This window comes from Bufo gargarizans, chromosome 1 (assembly GCF_014858855.1).
Source record: "Bufo gargarizans isolate SCDJY-AF-19 chromosome 1, ASM1485885v1, whole genome shotgun sequence".
Classification (NCBI taxonomy): Eukaryota; Metazoa; Chordata; class Amphibia; order Anura; family Bufonidae; genus Bufo; species Bufo gargarizans.
In genome coordinates, this window is record NC_058080.1 from 221,844,105 (window position 1) to 221,868,830 (window position 24,726).

At 43.1% G+C, this 24,726-nt stretch overlaps 1 protein-coding gene across 1 annotated transcript in view; it reads left to right on the forward strand.

Annotated features, from left to right (window-relative positions):
• The first annotated feature begins 14,104 nt into the window (after positions 1–14,104).
• Positions 14,105–24,726, forward strand: part of RRH (retinal pigment epithelium-derived rhodopsin homolog) — a 63,111-nt gene continuing 52,489 nt past the window's right edge. The window contains exons 1-2 of the mRNA XM_044277330.1: positions 14,105–14,118; positions 15,296–15,441. Coding sequence (XP_044133265.1) covers positions 14,105–14,118; positions 15,296–15,441 — 160 coding nt within the window. The remainder of the gene's footprint in view (positions 14,119–15,295; positions 15,442–24,726) is intronic.

A 24,726-nucleotide genomic window follows, 5' to 3' on the forward strand; every position in this document is an offset into this window, starting at 1 on the left:
TCTTTTGTCTCATTTATATATTGAATGTATTACCTATGCATAGCATTTAGGTGATAAATATTGGATCACAAGAGTCCATCCACTGGGACCCCAGCAATCCTGAGAACGGGGGGTCGTGAATACCTACTCTGAATGGATCAGTGTCTGCAACAGTCCCATAGACTTGAATAGAGTGGTGAACAGGTATGCATTGCCACTGTATTCAGAGATCTTGACGTTATCATGTAGCTTGCAAAAAAGTGATGCTTTTCTTGCATTAACTGACATACAGTAACTACTTGTTTTTAAGTTTTATATTATTAGTTTCTATGGGAGTGCCGAAAATAGCAGAGCGCAGACTATTTCCATAAGCCCCATAGAAGTGAATGGAGCGGTGGCTGTGCTTGCGCGGTTCGCTTCCCATTCATTTCAATGGGACATTTGAAAATTTTCACCAGTCCCATAGAAAAAAATGGAGGGCGGCCACGCATGTACAGTGCGGCACTTTGCAAGAGCCGTTCTAAGTATAGGTTGGACCTGCACCTATCCTAGGGATATGCCCCCAGTGTCCAAGATGGGAATACCACTTTAAGTATAGATGACCTGTCATGAGGATGTGTCATCATACTGATCAGTCTGTGCCGTCACCTCCATCGGGCACACAACCCGTTCAAGTGAATTGAGCTACAGCACAAAGCACATCTGCTGTACAATGTACCGCGGAGCTTGGTATAAGAAGAGACCAGAGATTAAGTTTTGTGTAATCTTTTGACACTTGACAAATGTCAATTGCCCAGGTTTACTAATGTTTGTGCCAAAACATGTCTAAAAAGTTTGGGTAATTCGGCTCATCTAGGGTTTTCATCCTCCATGACGGCATACAATGAGAGATGACCCGCCTCCAACCAGGTAGGCACAGGAAGTATAAATTAGACCCTCCTCCAGCTCTTCCTCAGTGTCTTCCTGTCCCTCCAGGTAGGAGATGGATCATCCTCATGGCACATGCTATGGGCCCGTTTTTGTTACAGGCAGGTAGAGGTGGTAAGAAGAAAAGAAATGCCTTAAGCACATGAGGGAAGCAGACAGCACCCGTGCCCTAGTTGGGTATTGCGGGGCTGAAAAGATGTCAGGATCCATGCTCCTTACCTCCCGCATGGTGTGGAGGTCCATGTGCGACCGGACACTCAGGGGAGTCCCTCCGGTCTGTTTAGGAGCTCTGCATTGCGATCCGATAGTTTCGGCTCTCGCAAAGAATGCCACCGGAAGTCCTATGCGGTTCACGTGCGTTGCAACCGGAACTTCCGCTCTGTGGAACGCACACGGTGGGGGCGGAGCGGCAAATCGGCACACTGATCATGGCGGAAGTCGCCCACTGATCTGAGGTCTTCAGGTGAGAGTATTTAAGGAGGGTTTTATAGAGAGGGTTGCTGCAAATATGTCTGAACAACCTGGCCAGATGGAAACCTCTCAGGGACCCTCTATTGTAAGTTAAGGTCCTGGGGGTTGGGTGAGTGCTGGTTGTATTATTATTTAAGCGCCATTCATTCCATAGCGCTGTACATATGATAAGCGGTACACATACATAACAGACAATTGTACTAATCATAAACAAGATGAGTTACAAACTGGTACAGAAGGAGAGAGCCCTGCCCGTGAGGGCTTACAATCTGCATGGTATGGGAGCAGGACACAGTAGGTGCGGGTTGAGTTGGTCATGGCTGTATAGAGGCAGCAGGGTCATTGGTTGTAGGCTTGTCTGAAGAGGTGGGTTTTCAGGTTTCTTTTGTAGGATTCCACTGTAGGTGAGAGTCTGATATGTTGGGGTAGCGAGTTCCAGAGTATGGGGGATGCACGGGAGAAATCTTGGAGTCGATTGTGGGAAGAGGCGATAAGAGGAGAGGAGAGAAGGAGGTCTTGTGAGGATCGGAGAGTGCGTGTGGGGATGTATCGGGAAAGTAGCTCAGAGATGTAGGGAGGGGACAGGTTATGGACGGCCTTGTATGTGTTTGTCAGTACTTTGAAGTGGATTCGTTGGGCAATGGGGAGCCAGTGAAGGGATTGGCAGAGGGGAGAGGCAGAGGAGTAATAAGGTGAGAGGTGGATTAGTCGGGCAGCGGAGTTGAGGATAGATTGGAGGGGTGCGAGGGTGCTAGATGGAAGGCCACAGAGGAGAATGTTGCAGTAGTCTAGGCGGGAGATAATGAGGGCATGTACGAGCATTTTCGCAGATTCAAAGTTAAGGAAAGCACGGATGCGGGAGATGTTTTTGAGTTGGAGGCGGCAGGTAGTGGAAAGGGCTTGGATGTGCGGTCGGAAGGAAAGGGCAGAATCTAAGGTCACTCCAAGGCAGCGGGCTTTTTTGACTGGGGATAATGTGCAGCCATTGATCGTGATAGATAGGTCTGTTGGGGGGGTTGAACCCCAGTATGTGCCTCTCATCTCTATCTCTCCCCCTCTATGGTTCTCCCTGTATGAATGCAGAGTGATAAGGATATAGCTCAGAAAAAAGCTAGTCCAAAAACTAAAAAATGTGTTGTGTTCAGCTAGATTGCCCGACGCTTATAACAAAAAACGTTGCAAAAAATGTACCTCTAATATGGTTCCGTCAATTAGAGAGGAGCTACGACATGCAATCTGGGAAGAAATGAGATCTGCTATGGCAGAAAGTCTGATTTGTTACTCCTGGGACATCTTGCTCTAAACACAGAGATCCTAAATTGACCATCTCCGTGCCATCCTCTGACTCAGCCTGAGTCGGATTCGAAGGATGAAGATTCCGAGATGTCTTCTGGGTCTGATTCAGAGTATAAAAACTTCTTCATTTTTTCCCTCTGAGGACACAGAGGAGTTAGTAAAAGCCATTAGGGCTACTATGGTGCTTTCAGATGAGAGAGTGCAGAGGTCGGTCCAGGACCAAATGTCTAGAACAAAGAAAAAAGAGGGTATTTCCGGTCCATAAAAACATGATGGAACTAATTAAAAGAGAATGGAAATCTCCAGATAAAAAAAACTATCCCAAAAACAATGAAACGTCGCCTCCCATTCTGTAAAGAAAACAAGGCCCTATAAACAACTTGCCCCAAAGTGGATGTGTATCTATCCAAACTAGTGAAAGGGGCTAATGCTCTCCCATTTGAAGATATGGGGACCTTAAAGGATCCCATGGACAAAAAAAAAAATCATTAGGTTTTTAAAAAAGTCTGGAAGGCTAGCACAGCACTATTCAAGCCTAATCTGGCAGCCACATCTGTATCAAGGTCTCTAAAACAGTGGTTATTACAGTTAGAGGTTCTCCTGAAAGAAGGAGCCTCTTTCCAGGCCAAGAGAACCTCTAGGGACACTCCTTGGTCAAAAGGGAAAAAAATCAAAAAAGTGGTAACAGAGGGTTCTTATTTACCCCAAGAAATACAGATTCCACTAAACAATGATGCCCGAGAGGTAGGAGGAAGACTGAAGCTGTTCTTAAAGGAATGGGAAAATATCACAATAAATCCCTGGGTGTTAAACATAATTAAAAAGGTTACAATATTGCCTTTCTCCTCCCCAAAATGTATTCAGAAAAACCCCCATCCAAAGATCGGCTGTGTTACAGAAAAATTTGTTGGCCCAAAAGGCCATTGTACCAGTTCCTCTCTCTCAACAGAGGAAATGTTGTTATTCAACAGTTTTTTTCTGGTAAAAAAAAAGACGGAAAATCTCGACTAATAAACTTAAAAAAATGAAACACATTCATAAAACAAGTCCGGTTCAAAATGGAAACAATAAGGTCCATAATAAACCTGTTAAAAGGATATTTTTTTTTAGCATCAATCGACCTAAAGGATGCTTATTTCCAAAACCCAATTGGCGAGGAATCCCAAAAGTTTCTCCGAATAGTGGATTTCTTAAGAAAAAAAACTCATTTCCAGTTTCAGGTTCTCCCATTTGGAATTACCTCCACACCAAGGGTATTTACCAAGGTAATGTTAGAGGTAGTGGCTCGCTTAAGAAGACGAAATATCCTGATATTCCCTTACTTAGACGATCTGTTGATCGTAGGCAATTCAGAGACAGATCTCAAAAACAATCTGTTTTTGACTTGCCAAACTCTGTACTGTACAGGGTGGCTAATAAATTGGAAAAAGTCCAATCCTTGCCCATCCCAGAACCTAACCTTCCTGGGGGTTCGTCTAGATACGATCCACCAAGAGACAGTTCTTGCAGACCAGAAGGTAATGGGGATAAGCGAAAAGGCAACAAATTTCCCAAATCAACCTGTATGTACGATCAGAGAAGCAATAAAACTACTGGGCTCTCTGACCTCATGCATCCTGGCTGTAAGATGGGCTCAGTTCCACACCCGGATCCTGCAACAATGGATTTTAGACGGTTGGAACAGAAGCCCGGATTCTCTAGAGGAAATAATTCAAATTCCCGGACTAGTGTTTCAGTCCCTACAGTGGTGGAAACAGTCAAACCATCTGTTAAAGGGAGTTTCTTGGAACCCCGAACACTTAGTCGTTATCACGACGGACGCAAGTCTTTGGGGATGGGGAGCGCATTGTTCTCATCTCTATTCCCAAGGAGAGTGGTCTGTCACTCAAAAATCTCTGTCGTTAAATCAAAGAGAACTCACGGCAGTCTGGGAAGCGATAAAGGTGTTTGCCCACCTTATACAAAACAAAGATGTTCAGGTAAGAACGGACAATACAACAGTAGTTGCTTACCTGAACCATCAAGGCAGGACAAGAAGTTTAGCATTGAGCAAACTAACAGGAAAAATATTCTCCTGGGCCGAGATTCAATTAAAATCCCTATCAATCCATCTAAAAGGATCCCTAAACATAGAAGCAGACTTTTTAAGCAGAACTTCCTTAAAAACAACAGAATGGAGCCTAGAAAGACACGTCTTTCTCCAAATCACAAAATTGTGGGGGAACCCCACAAGTAGATCTTTTTGCTTCAGCCACAAACACAAAACTAAAGTTTTTTTCTCTGAATCCGTTCGATGGAAACATAGGGGTAGATGCACTGTCCCAAAAATGGGATTTTCAACTAGCATATGCCTCCCCCCCCCCCCCCCCCTTCAATTAATTCCCAGGGTCCTAAAAAAGATTTGGCTAGACAGGGCTCGTCATACTAATAGCCCCTCTATGGCCAAAAAAAACATGGTTTCCGTTACTGAAAACTCTTTCAGTCCAGAGCCCATGGATCCTTCCTTGGCAACAGGATCTACTATCCCCAGATAGAAAGGTTACACCTAACGGCTTGGAACCTGAAAGGATGGTTTTGAGAGCTAAGGGCCTATCGGAAGCCATTATTAACACTGTCAGCCAGCAGAAAAGATGTAACTTCTAAAATTTATCATAAGATGTGGGATAAATTTTGATGTTGGTGCAACCAGGAAAAAACTTCTTCACAAAAGTTCTCAGTCCAAGCAGTTCTAGGTTTCCTGCAGGCCGGCTTTGAAAAAGGCTTACGCCCAAACACGTTAAGAGTTCACGTATCGGCCTTAAGCGCAGTGTTCGGTGAAAAAATTGCGGAACATCCTTGGGTGATCCGTTTTGTAAAAGGAGCAGATAGGTTAAGACCGTTCCTAAGACCTACAGTTTCCCCTTGGGATCTCAATGTAGTGCTATTAGGTTTGACAAACGCTCTGTTTGAACCTCTGTCAGAAACCTCATTGAGATATTTATCTCTGAAAACTTTATTCCTGGTATTAATCACCTCAGCGCGAAGAGTGAGTGAAATCCAAGCTCTAAAAATAGTGGAACCTTTTTGCACCATATTTTCGGACAGAATTGTATTCAGACTGGACAATTCTTTTTTTCCTAATGGAGAACAAGATACAGAGATAAGCCGCACTCACCATTCGTGTTCACGCTTCTTTATTGTAGGGCATGTTGCGGGGGCAGACTCACATGGAGTATCAATCCACAGCCCTCCGGCTGTTTGATCCACTCTGGGAATCAAGTGTGTGCTAGTTTATAGCATCATACGGGGGAGGGTCAGCTGACCCATCACTCAAACACCCTTGATGCTACACCCCCTGCACACACCTGAAACACAGGTGCATCGATACATCAGTGCAAGTTTAAGTTTAAAAACAATACTGACACAAATGAAACAAGAGTTACAAAAAGTGACACATAGTCTGCGAATAGTATCTATACACATGGAGGGGTACATAAATATAAATGAAGGGGATGCAAAAGTTAATGCAATAATGTGTAAATACAAAAACGTATAAACATATGTGCAGTGACTAAAGATAATCTAAGATGTATACATAGGAGAATCATATTTAAATAGCGTCCTATTCAATGAATGCTGCCAAATCATTGCGTTCGTTTAAAGGGAACCTGTCACCGGGATTTTGGGTATACAGCTGAGGACATGGGTTGCTAGATGGCCGCTAGCACATCTGTAATACCCAGTCCCCACAGCTCTGTGTGCTTTTATTGTGTAAAAAAAACGATTTGATACATATGCAAATTACCCTGAGATGAGTCCTGTGTGTCAGATGAGTCAGGGACAGGACTCATCTCAGGTAAATTTGCATATGTATCAAATCGGGTTTTTGACACAATAAAAGCACACAGAGCTATGGGGACTGGATATTGCGGATGTGCTAGCGGCCATCTAGCAACCCATGTCCTCAGCTCTATACCCAAAATCCCAGTGACAGGTTCCCTTTAAGCCTAAACAACCTGTGGCATCCGTTTTAATAATATACCGAGCCTCCTTCTGGATCAGGGTACGGTGTCTATCGCCTCCGTGAACTGGTGGGGGGACATGTTCTAAGCCCGCAAATCGCAAGACATTTGCGTCTCCCCCATGTTGGCACCGTACATGCTCAATTAGGCGAGTACGTCCCTTGCCTGTTTTAATTGAGTTACGATGTTCTCGTACCCGCTCCATTAAGGATCTCTTGGTTTTTCTTATATAGAAGGATCCACATACACAAATTAACACATAGACTACGTGCGTCGTTCTGCAATTGATAAATTGATGCACACAGTGTTCCAGACCTCCAAAGAAAAAATGACGGCCTCTAAACATGTATCCGCACAGGGAGCAGTCACCACAGCGATGGTTGCCAACCGGCTTGCCGAGTGACAACCAATCGCGCGGTTTCTGCTTGCTGTAACGACTACGCACCAGGATGTCCCTAAACGTGCGACATCGTTTAAAAGCTAATATGGGTTTCTGATCTGTGAATTCACGCAAATCATCCTCTGCCTTTAAGATTTCCCAGTTATTTAATATTGTTTTCTTTATATAGTCTGCCATAGGACTATGCTTGAACACGAACACAAATCTATCCTTTTTCTCTGCACCACTGTCCATCCCACTTTTTCTTTTCCTGCGTTTCATTAGTGATTGTTGTGTGTGGGTTTTAGCCCTCACTAGGGCTGTATCTAACTGCTCTGGTGGATATCCGCGCTGGATCAATCTGTTCATCCGCCTGTTTCAGGAATATTGCATCCTGACTGTTGATGCGTCTAAGTCTTAAAAACTGTCCATAAGGGACTGATTTGGTTACGCTACGTGGATGATAGCTCCCATGGTGCAGCAGGGTATTTGTGGCAGTGGGTTTGCGATACCCTTCGGTATGTAGGGTTCCATCTTCTACAACAACACGAACGTCCAAGAACTCGACGGTCGCCCCCCTAAAATTGAGGGTGAACATCATGTTCATGTCGTTCGCGTCGTTAAGATGTGCCACAAAATACTCGCACTGCTCCTGTGTACCCGACCACACCATGAAGATATCATCCACGTAGCGTAAAAACAGACGTATGTGACTGATGAAAGGGTTAGACGTTGAGAATATATACCTATCTTCGAATCTGCACTGGAAAATATTTGCAAAGGTACACGAGACAGGCGTCCCCATGGCCGTTCCAAAGATTTGCCTATACCACTGGTCATTGAAGAGAAACGTATTGTTTTCCAAAATGAACAAAAGTGATTCTTCTACAAATTCACTGAACTGACAGTCCCTTCCCAAATGTTCAATAAGTTCAAGAACTGCGTTTACATGGAATCCGGGTGTAAAGATTAACCACATCCAGGGACACCAAACTCCAACCCTCCTGCCACTGGAAGCCATCAAGGGCCAGGAGGAAGTCGTTGGTGTCACCGAGATACGTGGGAAACCTAAATAAAACAGGACGCAGTAACCAATCTAGGTACCTCGACAAGGGTTCAGTCACTGACCCAACCCCCGCCACAATAGGACGTCCAGGGGGATGGGTCAGCGACTTGTGCACCTTAGGGAGAAAATACCAAGAGGGTCTATTCGGAAAGGAAGGAACCAATTTGTCAATGGTATATCCATGGAGGACACCTGCCTCAATGTACCTCTGCAACAGGTCCACCAATTTGGACCTCATTTCGGGAATGGGATCAGAGAGTAATTTCTTGCATGTCAAACCATCATTCAACTGCCTTTCCGCCTCAGTGACATAAAAATCACGTGACATAACAACAACGTTACCCCCCTTGTCCGCCGGCTTGATAATGAGGTCCGAGTTACGCAGCCATTGTATGGCAGTAAGTTGCCTCTTATTCAAATTCTCCTTCTCTTTTGGATATATTAAGGCCTTTGTATCTCTCAGAATCCTCTTATAAAATACATCAATTATCGAGCCGGCGGGCATAGGGGGGCAAAAAGAGGATGGAATACCTCCTCTGAAACTGCTATGTGGGGTGGGTGGTGCAGAGTCAGGGCTTAGATCCGTGTCTGCCAAAAATTCTAGACAGGCTATTTCTTGTGCATTAAAGGGTTCAGAGATATTGTAACCCAGAGGATCAATATCCACAGGTTTGTCTCCTTCCCTTGTAATATACTGGGAGACCGTGGCCTTATTCAAATGCTTCTTTAAATACAGCTTACGTACATTTTTAAATAGATCAATTTCGAATGTGGTCCTGTCGAATTGTTCCGTCGGACTGAACCCCAGTCCCAAGTTTAGGACCGAGGTGCAGTCAGAGGGCAACTCAACACCACTGATGTTAATGACAAGGTTAGAAGAAATGACACTGTCCCCTTCTGTTAGCTCCTCCATGAGACCTGCTTTTTCCTGCGTGCTGACCTGCGCACGCTTTCTTCTTCCCCGCCCCCCTCTCCGGGTTCTCCTCCTAAAGGGATATTACTGCGGGGTTTGGTGGATAGATTAGTTGCGTCATCAGACGCACTAGATTCCGACTCCGTTGTCCAATAGTCGCTTTTGGGTCTCCGGAATGGGCGGCGTTTCTTGAACCTCTTTTTATTCCAATCTAAGATACGCCCCGTATCATAGTCCGCTTTGTCTCGTAGGAATTTATCCTTCTTTTTTTCTTTTTTTTCTTTAATCTCAGTTTGTGTTACCACAAGTTTCCTGTTAAGGCGTTTCTCAAATGCAACAAATTGGACCTCTGATATACGTGATTTTAATTCCTCTTTCGCTCTTTTTAACTCCATATTGACTGCATCATATTCCCTTTCGTTTCTATTCATAACCGCTTGTAGAATTTTCATTGAGAAATCCTTATGTAGCTCCTTCCATTCATTGACAAACAATTCAATATTTTTTTCCTAAAGTGGCATCAAACTTCCACGGGCAGGAGGAGATTATTGTCCCATCATTCTGCTCAAACCCAAAAACAGAAGGGGAAAATAATTTTCACAAATTAGATGTACGTAGGGCTGTGTTACTCTATCTAGAAGTTACAAAAACGTTTAGGAAAACGGACTATCTATTTGTCCAGTTCAATGGAACTCATAAAGGGCAAAAAGCCACAAAAAACTCCTTATCCAGATGGATAAAAATGGCAATTTCAGAGTCATATAAAGTGTCAAATATGCCTCCACCAAAGTCCTTTACAGCACATTCCACAAGATCTGTGGCTGCATCCTGGGCAGAGAGGGCAAATGCCTCATTAGAACAGATATGCAAAGCAGCGACATGGTCAAGTCCTCATACATTTATTAAACATTATAGAGTGGATACTACAGCTAGTCAGGAGCTCGCTTTCGGCAGGAAGGTGCTTCAGGCCATAGTCCCTCCCTAATAAGAGTATTAATCTGTTATATCTCATGGTATGCCGTCATGGAGGATGAAAGGGAAAAAACTAATTACTTACCGGTAATTCCCTTTTCATGAATCCTCCATGACTGCACGGATTTCCCACCCTAATTACGTATATGAATAAATATATGTAGGAATATGTACATACAGGCCAAAAAATTAGGTGACGGTGTGTGTGGGTGTGAATGCGAAAAAAAAATAATATATATATATATATTTGTAGATATATAATAATCCTTTATATGTGAGGATAAGACTAGGCCAGTGTTTCCCAACCAGTGTGCCTCCAGCTGTTGCAAAACTACAACTCCCAGCATGCCCGGACAGCCTTTGGCTGTCCGGGCATGCTGGGAGTTGTAGTTTTGCAACAGCTGGAGGCACACTGGTTAGGAAAGACTGCTCTAGGCTATCGGTCCAGAAAGACACTGAGGAAGAGCTGGAGTGTCTTTCTGTCCCTACCTGGTTGGAGGCGGGTCATCTCTCATGGTATGCCGTCATGGAGGATTTATGAAAAGGGAATTACCGGTAAGTAATTTGGTTTTCTATGCATTTTTTAGACATTTGAAAAAGCGAGTGGGGCTTATCAGAAAATGGGTGGTGCTTTGCGGGAAAGGGGGTGGGGCTAAGATACGCCAATTTGCAGTATTATTGTACCTTTGCACCTTTTTTCACTTAGGTCCATATATATTTGGACATTGACACATTTATTTATTTTTTTACTTGTTTACTTAAACATATTCAAGTTATAGTTATATAATGGACATAAAGTCCAAACTTTTAGCTTTAATTTGAGGGTATCCACATTAAAATTGGATAAAGGGTGTAGGAGTTTCAGCTCCTTTACATGTGGCACCCTGTTTTTAAAGGGGTCAAAAGTAATTGGACAATTGACTCAAAGGCGGTTTCAAGGGCAATTTCTTCATTATTTAGTTGTCAATTAAGCACATAAAAGGCCTGGAGTTGATTTAAGGTGTGTTGCTTGCATTTTGAAGATTTTGCTGAGAAGTAAGCATGCGGTCAAAGGAGTTCTCCATGCAGGTGAAACAAGCCATCCTTTATCTGCAAAAACAGAAAAAAAACATCCAAGAAATTGTTACACTATTAGGAGTGGCAAAATCTACAGTTTGGTACATCCTGAGAAAGCAAGCAGTGGTAACCTCAACAATGCAAAAATACCTGGATGCCCACGGAAGACAACAGTGGTGGATAATCGCAGAATAATTACCATGGTGAAGAGAAAGCCCTTCACAACAGCCAACCCAAGTGACCAACACTCTCCAGGATATAGGGGTATTAATATCCAAATCTGCAATAAAGAGAAGACTGCATGAAAGTAAATACAGAGGGTTCACTGCACGGTGCGAGCCACTCATAAGCCTCAAGAATAAGAAGGCTAGATTGGACCTTCCTAAAAAATATCTTAAACCTGCACAGTTCTGGAAGAACATTCTTTGGACAGATGAAAACACGATCATCCATTACCAGAATGATGGAAAGAAAAAAGTATGGCGAAGGCATGGTACAGCTCATGATCCAAAGCATACCACATCATCTGTAAAACATGGCGGAGGCAGTGTGATGGCTTGGGCATGCATGGCTGCCAGTGGCACTGGGTCCCTAGTGTTTATTGATGATGTGACACAGGACAGAAGCAGCCGGATGAATTCTGGGGTTTTCAGAGACATACTGTGTGCTCAAATGCAGCCAAACTGATTGGTCAGTGTTTCATAATGCTGATAGACAATGACCCAAAACATAAAGCCAAACCAACCCAGGAGTTTATTAAAGCAAAGAAGTGGAATATTCTTGAATGGCCAAGTCAGTCACCTGATCTGAACCCAATAGAGCATGCATTTCACTTGTTAAAGCCCACAAACAAGCAGCAACTGAAAACCACTGCAGTAAAGGCCTGGCAGAGCATTAAAAAGGAGGAAACGCAGCGTCTGGGGATGTCCATGAGTTCAAGACTTCAGGCAGTCATTGCCAACAAAGGGTTTTCAACCAAGTACTAGAAATTAACATTTTATTTGCAATTATTTAATTTGTCCAATTACTTTTGAGACCCTAAAATGAAGGGATTGAGTTTAAAAATTGCCTTAGTTCCTAACATTTTTATGCAATCATTTTGTTCAATTCACTGAATTAAAGCTGAAAGTCTGAACTTCAACTGCATCTGACTTGTCTTGTTTAAAATCCATTGTGGTAATGTACTGTCCAAATATATATATGGACCTAACTCTATTTGGATATTTTTAGACACCGGACATAATAGGCTATCATGCATGGCAGACCCAATGGCCTTTTTCAGTTCTACTGACTGGCCTCTAAGGTGTTAAACGACCGGGATCAGCTCTAACACCAATCTCTGCCATTGCAGCAGGTGTAGTGCCCTGGAACAGGGAGTACTTTGACATGTGGATATTTGCCTATATCCCCTATGCAAAGTTAAAACTTCTTAGGCCTTGTTCACATGTCAGTTATTTGATCAGTTATTTCCATCAATTATTGTGAGCCAAATCCAGGAGTGGAGGCTACACAGAGGTAAGGTATAATGGAAAGATCTGCTATTATTCTGTGTTTTTGATCCACATTTGGTTTTAGCTCACAATAACTGATGGAAATAACTGATCAAATAACTGACGTGTGAACAAGGCCTTACTTTATTTATCTTGAAAGTTAATTTATACTGTTTATTACTGTTACTGTATTTTATATATATATTATGATATATATCCTGTTCATTATCACTGTATTTACATGTCTCTGTGCAAAGGGTTAATACTGAGACACTGTTAGGGCTTTGATTGAGAAGCTGGACTTGTTTACTACCATGTTTTGGAGAGAAAAACCCAGGCTTGTTTACCACCAAAAGCAGGACAACCTGACCTTTTAAATGTCTGGTTTTAGCTTGTTTTTGTCTGGAAAACCTGCGGTGTCATTGCCATTGAGTATAATTGAAGCTCTAATGTAAGTCTATACCAGATGGGAGCTGAAACAATGTATCTGATTGTGTTGGGTTTCTCCACTCCACCCCTGCCACAAGAAGGTTCTAGTCTAGCAAAAACTGTATATAAGGAGAGCAGTCAGAGTCCCTAGTGTGCTGCAGTTAGGGAACAGTGCTTGGAAGAGGAGACTCTGACAGACTACTGCGTGACCAGAGGAAGACGCTGAGACAGGGATGCGCTGCCACAGACCCTGGATCACCAGCCTTGGACCAGGGTACCAGCCTTCTAAAGAGAGAGGGACAGCTAACTCAGGTCTTTCCTCAGCATCAAACCCTTTGGCCAGGGTGGAGCCTGAAGAAGCCAGCCCAATGCCTCGCCTGTATTCTTTTGTACCTGAATTCCTCCAATAAAGAAGCACCCTGGTTTAATGCAGACCCTGACTGTCTGGACTTATTTCCCATTGGGGTGCTCCACGCCTTACCATCACTTCCAGGGAGCATCAACACGTGGTGACACTTCGACGGTGTCCGCGGGACCCAGAGTAGCATTGGGGCCACTTCAAACCCGGCCACTGCACAGGGTGTCAACTGTATGGTACAGGGTGTCAGCTGTATGTTACAGCTGGCACCATAGCTGTTCTGTAAATGTACAGCATGGTGTGGGAACGAGATAAGTGCCATACTGTACAATTTATTTAAAAGCTACAATCTAACACTGATATAAGTATTCAGACCCTTTACCTTAGGCAGCTAATACAGCCTCTAGTCTTATTGGGTATGATGCCACAAGGTGCTCTCAAGCTCTATCAGTTAACTTGTGGACTATTTGTGGATAGCCATTTTAAGGTCTCTCCAGAGATGTTCAATTGGTTTAAAGTCAGGACTCTGGCTGGGCCACTCAAGGACATTCACAGAGTTATTCCTAAGCCAGTCCTGTGTTGTTTTGGCTCAGCCAGAGTAACCTGTTGGTTCTTAATCGCCTCTTTTACCCACTTACTTAGTTTAGTGGGGTGGCCACTGTATTTTGCTCCTTTCAGCTTTCCTTATACACTGACCAGTCTCCCTGACCCACCTGCTGAAAGACCCCCACAGAATGATGCTGCCACCACTATTTCTTACTGTAGGCATGACATTGGGCAGGTAATGAGCAGTGCCTGGTTTCCTCCAGACATGCCACACAGAATTGACGCCAAAAAGTTCAGTCATGGTTTCATCAGACTAAAGCGGTGGTGGTGAAACTATAGCACGGGTGCCAGAGGTGGTAGTCAGAGCCCTCTCTGTGGGCACCCACGCCCTGGAAAAAGTCTATGGTGTACCAATTCACCTTAGTCTTTTCCTGCCATTCATCAGCGCAGGGCGCGCTATGAACAGCACAGGGAGCACACTGAATGTAGGCAGGCTGTTATAGCTAGAGGATACAGGAACATGGAATATAAACTATATTGGACTGTAGTATACAGGTTAAATCGCCATGCTGGCACTTTGCAATAAGTAAGTGCATTTTTGGTTGCAGTTCTGGCACTCTGTCTCTTAAAGGTTTGTATCCAGATCTGTGCCTCCACAGAATCCTGTCACTGAGCTCTATAGGTAGTTATTTTCTCATCATGGCTTGGTTTTTACCCTGATATGCATTGTCATTTGTGAGACACCATATATATACACAGGGATGTGTCTTTCCAAATCGTGTCCAATCAACTTAATTTACAACAGATAGAATCCAATGAAGGTGTAGAAGCATCTCAAAGATTATCAAGAGAAATGGGAGCTCCCCAGAGCTAAATTTTAAGTTTCATAGCAAACAGTCTCAATACTTAATTTCCATGTGAAATGTTACTTTTTTCCTTTTAATAACTTAAGTGTATTAAGTGCAGATGGGGGAAAATGTGAATTTTTTATTTTATTTTAGCACAAGGCAGCAACATGGTGTGAAGACTTTCCAAATGCATTGCACATCCCACATGGACATACCTAGTGGTGTGAAGCTAGCTCTTGGGCTACCCGCAAACTATGAGGACCACTAAATACTCCTTAGAAATTAAAGTATATTGACATACAAATGCATAATCTGTGCCACATTCCCTAGTGCTCTTTAATAGGAGCATGTGACACATTTAAGCTGTCTAGAAAAGAGGCTCTGAATGAAAACTAAGCACTTCATTGTGAACATCTGAGCTTCTGTGTTGGTCTTTGTTTAGCTCTCAAGCTTTACTGGGGCAAGAATTCCCTCTAGAATCCTTTAATATATGCATGAAGTTTAATTCTCAAGAATCTCATGGAATAATGACTAAAAATATTGTTTAGTAGTCACGCATTCAAGGTTTGCGATGGACAAAACACCAGAGGTTTTAACATTGCAACCAGCTGGAACTATCTCCATTAACACTTCTGCTGCCACCACTGAAGTCCTCTCTGTGTTCTCCCAGCGTGAACATAATATTGTTGCTGCTTATCTTATTACAGCAGGTATGGTCTTTTATTTTCTAAATTTGTAGTTTATGCATTCTCTACTGGAGTACATAGAATCCATTGTCTCAGGTCCTGGTGGAACTGCATGTTCATTTGCACTTATATCCTCTCGTCCATTCTTGCTGATGCCGATCATCAACGAGAGTGTGGTTGTTTGTTCATCGGCTGCTTGATTACACAAACGCATTATCGGGAACTGCCATAGGGTCTAAAGGCTCTGCTCCCATCACGTGTATGGCCCACAATGTATATGAGATATGCGGTATGTTTATTTAATTAAATCATTTGATAGATGCTAAAAAATACAGCAATATTCATCACCCATCTGTTTAATACATATGTTTTTTCACTGAATGCTGTACCATAGTACCATACCATAGCCCCCCCCCCCCTTTTTTTTTTTTATACTGGCCACACTGAGACCAAAAGGATATTTTGGAGTGCCGATAAGGGCTGTTTAGCATTTTACATGCTGTAGGAAATGGCGCCCGCCGCATGTAGAGTGCTGACAGAGGGAGCAGACTCCCTCTGTCTCCCATTGGCACCCCGCAAATGCGATTGCAGGGGGCCGATGCATGTGAAGGCTGTCTGGTGTCTGATGTAGGCCCCAGACTAGCCTTCAGCAATTTCCAGCAGGCTGCGCCTCTATGGCGCAGCCTGCTGGTCAATGTTAGAGTAGCATTGCCATTAAAATGCAATGCACTATAGGGATAGTGCATTGCATTTTAAAAGCAATCAAAAATCTGTCAGCAATCATAAAGTCCGTGTGGGGACTATGAAGTGGTAAAAATAAGTAAAGAAAATGAAATCATTTATTCAATAAAAAAAAAATCGCATAAAAAAATGTAGCTTTTTTCCCATTGAAAATATGCTTTTCAATAAAAAAAATTGCTAAAAAAATTATCTTTCCCATATGTTTGGTATTTCCCTATATGTTTGTAACCCAGACTACATAAATATCATGTAAATTATCCCCTACATTGAACGCCATAAAAAAAAAGCCATAAAAAAAGACAGAATTGCTAATTTATTCTTAGCTGCCACCGAAAAAACTTAATAAGTGATCAAAAAGTGCCATTTACTCCAAAATGATTCCAATGAAAAATACAAGTCGTCCTGCAAAAATCAAGTCCTCACATAACTCCACAGAAAGAAAAATAAAGTTATGGGTCTAGGGAAGCTGCAATGCAAAGACATTTTTTTCTTTTTAAAAAGGGTTTCATTGCAAAAACGTAGTAAAATGTAAAAAAAAACTATATGTATTTGGTATCACTGTAATCATACTGACTCAGAGAATAAAGATATTATGTTATTTATACCGAAAAATGAACGCCGTAAAATTTATAATGTGAAAACTCAGTGGCAGTATTGCTATTTTTCCCATCTCTCTCCCTAGAAAGAGTTAATAAAAGTTTATCAGAAAGTTGTGTACATCTTGTCCCACAAAAAACAAGCCCTCATAAAGCTATATAGACGGAAAAATAAAAAAGTTATAGCTTTTGGAATGCGACTATGAAAAAAAGAAGAAAAACGCTTGGTCAACCAAAACAGGCTGGTCACTAAGGGGTTAAGGGTGAAAAAACCTCTTTTGACTCCAAGTTTGGCAATAGAAGAAAAAATTCCTGCATCAATGACCCATAAAAAAGTGAATGTCTATTAAAGACTTTATAGGATCTCTGTATTATTAAGCCTTCATCACCAGTGTGGAGAAATATTGAATTAAACATACTCTTGAGGATAGGCCATCAATATTAAAAGCCCGGACACCCGGCACAGTACAGTATGATCTATACCAGTGTATTACTGTACTGTGCCGGCAGCAGGGGGCGCACGGCGTCATAGCAACCAGTGACGCCGTGCGCTCCAGCTCACAGGAAGGGATCCAGGCCGCGGTTCCACGGCCCGCACACGGCCGTGAACAACGGCCGTGTGCATGGGGCCTAAATAGTATGTAAAATACTGACAGGTTTATCCACTACGCCGGTCTAATTGCACGATGCAAAACCGACGCACATGATAAATGACCCCCAATGTGTCTTACCACTATAATTTTCTTCGTGGTTTCTTTTTTCTCCCCATAGAGAAGGAGATATCAAAATGCCATAAAAAATTGCAAGAGGAATAGTATTCATGTTTTTGAAAAGATTTCAGGAAGAGAAAAAAGAGACACCTAATTTACAAAAATGGAAGGAGCTAAATAAAATGCTTGTGTCCTGGGTTCCATATTTCTCATAGACCTTCGGCAGACACCTAGATATCTAGAGGTGGAGTTTTTACCACAAACAAAAAACACAGGTGCAAAAAATTAACTCGGAAGTGCAGAAAAACACCACAATTATATGTAAAACCAGCCCTAAAGAAGTTTTCTCGTTTAATGTATTTTAGAAAAATCTGATTACTATAGCAGCCTAAAATTGGTAGAATGCTGACAATGTTCCTATTTCCTTCTTAGCTGTTGGTGTTTAATATGGGGGCATCTGAGGGGTTAAATGACCTGAATCAGCATCGTCTCCGATCATGGTCACTGCTGGTGGGTGCTTACTGTATTATACAGCCAACACCCGCCATGTATGGAGAGAGCTCAGCGTGCCAGCTCTCTCCATATAGCCCCTTAATGCAAATCATGTACATGTCAGCATAGTTGGTCTTTTTTTAATTTTTTTATTTAATATTCGTATAAAATATTACATGCTGGGAAATTTGGCAACATTACCACCATTTACATAATTACACTACATTACTTCATATTGTTGAATCAAAAAGAAGCCATGACGCTTATAAAAATATCAAAAATTCCCATACAAAAAAGAAAAAAAGCCCAAGTTTGTACCCATTCCACTTTTTGCCGGGGGCTCTGGTTTCTAATTTTTTTTGAAACTTTTAACTTTGGACACTATTGTTTTCCACTCCTCAATATCCGGTTGGAGGTCTGAACCCCACTTTCTCACTATAACTACTCTAGCTAAAAGCAGAGTTTTAAGCCAAAAGATATTCACTTTTCCCCTCATCTCAGCGGATGGAGAAAAAAATTATAATAATAGCCCCGGGGACATCCTGGGGAGGGGGGGGGGGGGGGGGGATGATAGAGGATCTACAGACTAACTCCTCAAAGACCCTACTCCAAAAACTCTGTATTCGTGGGCAGGTCCATATATGGAGAAAATCAGCCTGCTTTGTTTTACATTTCCAGCAGCTATACTTTGCATTTTTAGACATTCTAGACAAAGCCGCTGGAGTATAATATAGGCGATGTAGGATATTAAACTGTATTAACATATGGTTTTTGGAAAGAGAAGATTTTTTTATGTTCTTATACAGTCCTGATCAAAAGTTTAAGACCACTTGAAAAATGGCAAAAAATCTGATTTTACATTGTTGGATCTTAACAAGGTTCCAAGTAGAGCTTCAGCATGCAACAAGAAGAAATGGGAGTGAGACAAAAGATTTTTTGAGCATTCAATTAATTGAAAATAACGATTAAACTGAAACAGGCTGTTTTTCAGCTGATCCAAATTTTAGGACCACATGACTTTAAAGGGCCAAATCTGTGCAAAGATGTGGATTCATTGTCATTTTCTGTCAGGTAGTCACACGTTGTGATGGCAAAGGCAAAAAAACTCTCCCTTTTTAATGTGGTCGGGTTGTTGAACTGCATAAGCAGGATCTCTCACAGCGCGCCATCGCTGCTGAGGTGGGACGCAGTAAGACAGTCATTTGGAATTTCTTAAATGATCCTGAGGGTTATGGAACAATGGACAGTGGAAGACCTAAAAAAATTTCATCAGCACTGAGCCGGAGGATCCAATTGGCTGTCCGTCAAGACACTGGAAGATCCTCGACCCAAATTAAGGCCCTTACTGGTGCTGACTGCCGCCCCATAACCATCAGACGGCATCTGAGACTGAAGGGCTTCAAAAACAAAAAACGTCTTCAAAGACCTCGTCTCCTTGAACGCCACAGAACTGCTCGTTTGGACTTTGCAAAAGAGCACCAAACATGGGACATTCAAAGGTGGAAGAAAGTTTTATTCTCGGATGAGAAAAAATTTAACCCTGATGGTCCTGATGGTTTCCAACGTTACTGGCATGGCAAGCAGATCCCACCTGAGATGTTTTCTACTTGCCACAGTGGAGAGGGCGCCATAATGGTCTGGGGTGCTTTTTCCTTCAGTGGAACAATGGAGCTTCAGGAAGTGCAGGGGCGTAAAACGGCCACTTGCTATGTCCAGATGTTGCAGAGAGCATTCCTCGTGACTGAGGGCTCTCGTCTGTGTGGTAACGACTGGGTTTTTCAACAGGACAACGCTATAGTACACAATGCCCGCAGGACAAGGGACTTCTTCCAGGAGAATAAAATCACTCTTTTGGCCCATACTGCATGTTCCCCTGATCTAAATCCAATTGAGAACCTTTGGGGATGGATGGCAAGGGAAGTTTACAAAAATTGACAACAGTTCCAGACAGTAGATGGTCTTCGTGCGGCCGTCTTCACTACTTGGAGAAATGTTCCCACTCACCTCATGGAAACGCTTGCATCAAGCATGCCAAAACGAATTTTGGAAGTAATAAACAATAATGGCGGAGCTACTCATTACTGAGTTCTCTTTTGGGGGGGTTTAGTTTTTTTTTGAAGGTGTGGTCCTAAACTTTTGATCAGCTGAAAAACTGCCTGTTTCAGTTTATTCGTTGTTTTCATTAAATTGAATGCTCAAAAAATGTTTTGTCTCACTCCCATTTCTTCTTGTTGCACGTTGAAGCTCTACTTGGAACCTTGTTAAGATCCAGCCATGCTAAATATGATTTTTTGCCATTTTTCAAGTGGTCTTAAACTTTTGATCAGGACCGTATATACTCTTCCAGTTTAATACATTATAATCTAAAGAGTGTGTGATCCCTAATATTAATTTAACTTTTCCCAAACTCTGTTTATTCTTTTCCTCGTGTACCCATATAGCCTGATTCCAACACACAAAAAATATTGTGTTGAGAGCCAGGATATTCTTTTGTAAACCGTTGAAAAAAATTACCCATATCATTCATAAACCACTGGATTTGGGCCGCGAGATAGTATCCTTGAAAATAGGGGAGAGATAAACCTCCATCTTCCTCTAGGAGCCATAGATATTTTTGATTTGTCCTGACTTTCTTCCTTCCCCAAATCAAATAGTTGAGAACACTTTCCATATGCCTAAAAAAAAGAGTCCTCGATCCAGATCTTTTGCCAAACTCGAACTTCATCTTTGGTAGAGTTGATTAAAGGCGTTATATTCAATTAAAAAAAATCCTGAACCGAGTTGCTGATTCTAATACCTAAGTATGTCAACTAATCATTTGAGGAAAGAATCCGCACGTCAGCTTTTCTCAAGTGGGGAGGCCGGATTAAAGGTAGTAAAACAGATTTTGACCAGTTCATTCATACCCCTATATGGCCCCAAAATCGTTTGAGTTTCATTACATAGGGCAAAACTTTATAACCATCACGCTGTCACAACCAGACAGCTGAGAAGCTCTGACAGAAGCCTTTCAGAACCTCCTCCTTGAGTTTTCTTTGTTGTGCTGTTCAGTTCCTCATCTCGTTAGCCTCTCTCAGCTGTCATGTAGTTGGACTGATTGCTTCCCTTTAAATTCCTCCCCATGATGCATTACTGGGCGGCTTATATTTCTTCCTGGAGTGTGTGTGCATGCTGATTCCATTTCCCAGTCTGCTACTAAAGTTAAGTGCTGTACTTTCATCTGTTATTTTCTGTTTGCTGGATCCCAGGTGACCCTGACTCCCTCCGTGTCTGGTGTAGGGAGCCGGTGGTCGTGTCCCCTCACTATTGTAGGGTGTTCAGGGGTTATATAGTCAAGGTACGTGGATATGCAACCATCCACCTCTGGGATCTTTGCATAGGCTGAGCAGCCAGGGAAAGTGCTAGGTCTTGTGCAGGGGTCTCCCCTTGGTTCCTTAGCTTTGGATCCAGTGAGTCATATATGCATGTTGCTTTGTCTTCTTTCCTGTACACCGTCCGTGACATTATAAGCCGCCAAAACGGTCTCAAGCATGGATCCGGTTTCACTTTTGGCTGAACACCTTCAGGGTCTTTTATTTGAGGTAGCTGATCTCCGCAGGACTTTTTCTCAGCTTCAAGTGACCAGTTCAGCTGGCGTTCATGGAGTTTGTTCTGAGCCTAAGATCTCGCTCCCGGATACGCAGAGATATACTGCTCAGAATTTCGGAGATGGGCAGCTGATACTGGTTGGAAGGATGCTGCACTCCGAAGTAAATTTTGCCATGGTCTTTCAGGGGGATTGAAAGAAGCATTTGCCTTTCATGAAAGGCCTATTTCCTTGGACTCTGCTATGTTTCAGGCCGTTCGTATTGACAGGCATCTTAGAGAGAGAGGAGAGATCTCTCCTTCCTGTCATACTCAGTCCCAGGACAGTGCAGCGGTCCCATTCTGTGCGCAGGGGTCTCAGTCGCTGTCAGCCCCTTCTGAGCAGGAGCCCATGCAGCTGGGGTTGATTGCTTCTGACAATAGAAGATTCAGCTCGCATGGGAGGGTTTGTTTTTGTTGTGGAGGTATAAATCATTTGGCAAATGTTTGTCCCTCTAGGAGATTCAGGCAGTTTTCTGGGAGTAATAAAGAAACAAACAGGAAAAAATCTTTTAAAAATGTTCCGTCTGTTACTATTGGCAGGGTTGAGGTGGAAATTGAAGGTTTTCCGTTTGCTTGTAGTTCCCGTTTTGTCCTGCCTGCTAGGGTGGCGCTAGAGAGCAAGAGCCTTTTTATGTGAGATTTTTGTGGATAGTGGAGCAGCGGTCAATCTCATTGATAGTCAATTTGCAATAACTCATGGTTTCCAGGTGTGCACTTTGGGAAAGGATATTCCCGTTTTTGCTATTGATTCCGCTCCACTTTCTCAGAAATCATTAAAGGGCATAGTTCACAATATCCGTTTAATTGTGAGTGATGCTCATGTTGAGGATGTGTCATGTTTCGTCCTTAACGGTTTGCCTACTCCTCTAGTGTTGGGGCTACCCTGGCTCACTAAACATAATCCCACCATTGATTGGCAAGCGAGGCAAATAAATGGTTGGAGTGACTTTTGCAGAGAGAATTTCCTCACGACATCTGTTTCTGAGGTTGCTACTAAGACTGTACCATATTTTCTCTCTGAATTTTAGGATGTCTTCTCTGAGAGTGGAGTTCAGGATTTGCCCCCGCACAGGGAGTACGATTGCCCTATTAATCTCATCCCAGGCGCCAAGCTGCCTAAATCTCGTTTATACAATCTTTCCCAACCTGAGAGGATCGCTATGCGTGCTTATATCTCTGAGAGTCTGAGAAAAGGACACATACGACCCTCGAAGTCACCTGTTGCCGCTGTTTTTTTCTTTGTTAAGAAAAAAGATGGTTCTTTAAGACCTTGTCTGGATTTCAGGGAGCTGAACAGTATCACTATTCGTGACCCTTATCCGCTTCCTCTAATCCCGGACCTGTTTAACCAGGTTGTTGGGGCTAAAGTCTTTTCCAAATTAGATCTAAGAGGGGCATACAACCTGGTCAGGGTCAGAGAAGGGGACGAATGGAAGACGGCCTTCAATACCCCTGAGGGCCATTTTGAAAATTTGGTTATGCCTTTTGGTTTGATGAATGCCCCAGCCGTTTTTCAGCATTTCGTGAACAGCATTTTTTATCATTTGATGGGAAAATTTGTATTAGTGTATTTGGATGACATTTTGATTTTTTCTCCTGATTTCAAAACTCATAAGGAACATTTACGTCAGGTCTTGCTCATTCTGCGGGAGAATAAATTATATGCAAAACTGGAAAAATGTGTGTTTGCGGTTCCAGAAATTCAATTTCTGGGGTTTCTTCTCTCCGCTTCTGGTTTTCGCATGGACCCCGAGAAGGTCCGCGCTGTGCTTGAGTGGGAGCTTCCTGAGAATCAGAAGGCGCTGATGCGTTTTTTGGGCTTTGCCAATTATTACAGGAAGTTTATTTTGAATTATTCCTCTATTGTTAAACCACTCACTGATATGACCAGAAAGGGGGTAGATTTTTCTTCTTGGTCGGTAGAGGTGCGTAAGGCTTTTTCTAATATCAAGGAGAGTTTTGCTTCCGCTCCCATCTTGGTGCAACCTGATATTTCTTTACCCTTCATAGTTGAGGTTGATGCTTCTGAGGTGGGTGTGGGTGCAGTCTTGTCTCAGGGTTCCTCTCCTGCCAAATGGCGACCGTTTGCCTTTTTCTCGAAAAAACTCTCCTCTGCAGAGAGAAATTACGATGTGGGAGATAGGGAATTGTTGGCCATCAAATTAGCTTTTGAGGAATGGCGCCATTGGCTGGAGGGAGCCAGACAACCTATTACCGTGTTTACTGACCATAAAAATCTGGCCTACTTGGAGTCAGCCAAGCGTCTGAACCCGAGACAGGCCAGATGGTCTTTGTTCTTTTCAAGCTTTAATTTTGTTGTCACGTTCCGCCCTGGAGTTAAGAATGTGAAGGCAGATGCCCTGTCACGTTGTTTTCCAGGAGGCGGGAATTTTGAAGACCCGGTTCCCATTTTGGCTGAAGGTGTGGTGGTCTCTGCTCTTTTTTCTGAATTGGAGGCAGAGGTGCAGGCAGCCCAGTCAGAGGCTCCTGATCTTTGTCCTCCTGGGAGGTTGTTTGTGCCTCTCGCTTTAAGACACAAGATTTTTAAGGAACACCACGATACGGTCCTTGCTGGGCACCCGGGGGCAAGAGCCACACTGGATCTCATCGCTCGGAGATTCTGGTGGCCTGCGCTTCGTAAGTCGGTTGAGGGTTTTGTGGCAGCCTGCGAGACTTGCGCTTGTGCCAAAGTCCCTCATTCACGGCCATCAGGTCCTCTCCTTCCCATTCCTTCCCGTCCTTGGACACATCTGTCCATGGACTTCATAACGGACCTGCCTCGTTCCTCGGGGAAGATGGTGATTCTGGTGGTGGTGGACCGTTTTAGCAAAATGGTGCATTTCATCCCTTTTCCTGGTTTGCCCAACGCTAAGACGCTGGCGCAGGCATTTATTGATCACATTGTCAAATTGCACGGTATTCCTTCAGGCATAGTCTCTGATAGGGGCACGCAGTTTGTTTTCAGATTCTGGAAGGCTTTCTGTTCTCGCTTGGGGGTTTGGTTGTCATTCTCTTCTGCTTTCCACCCGCAGTCGAATGGCCAGACAGAGCGCGTCAATCAGAATCTGGAGACATATCTGCGCTGTTTTGTGGCGGAGAATCAAGAGGATTGGTGTTCTTTTTTGTCCCTTGCTGAGTTTGCT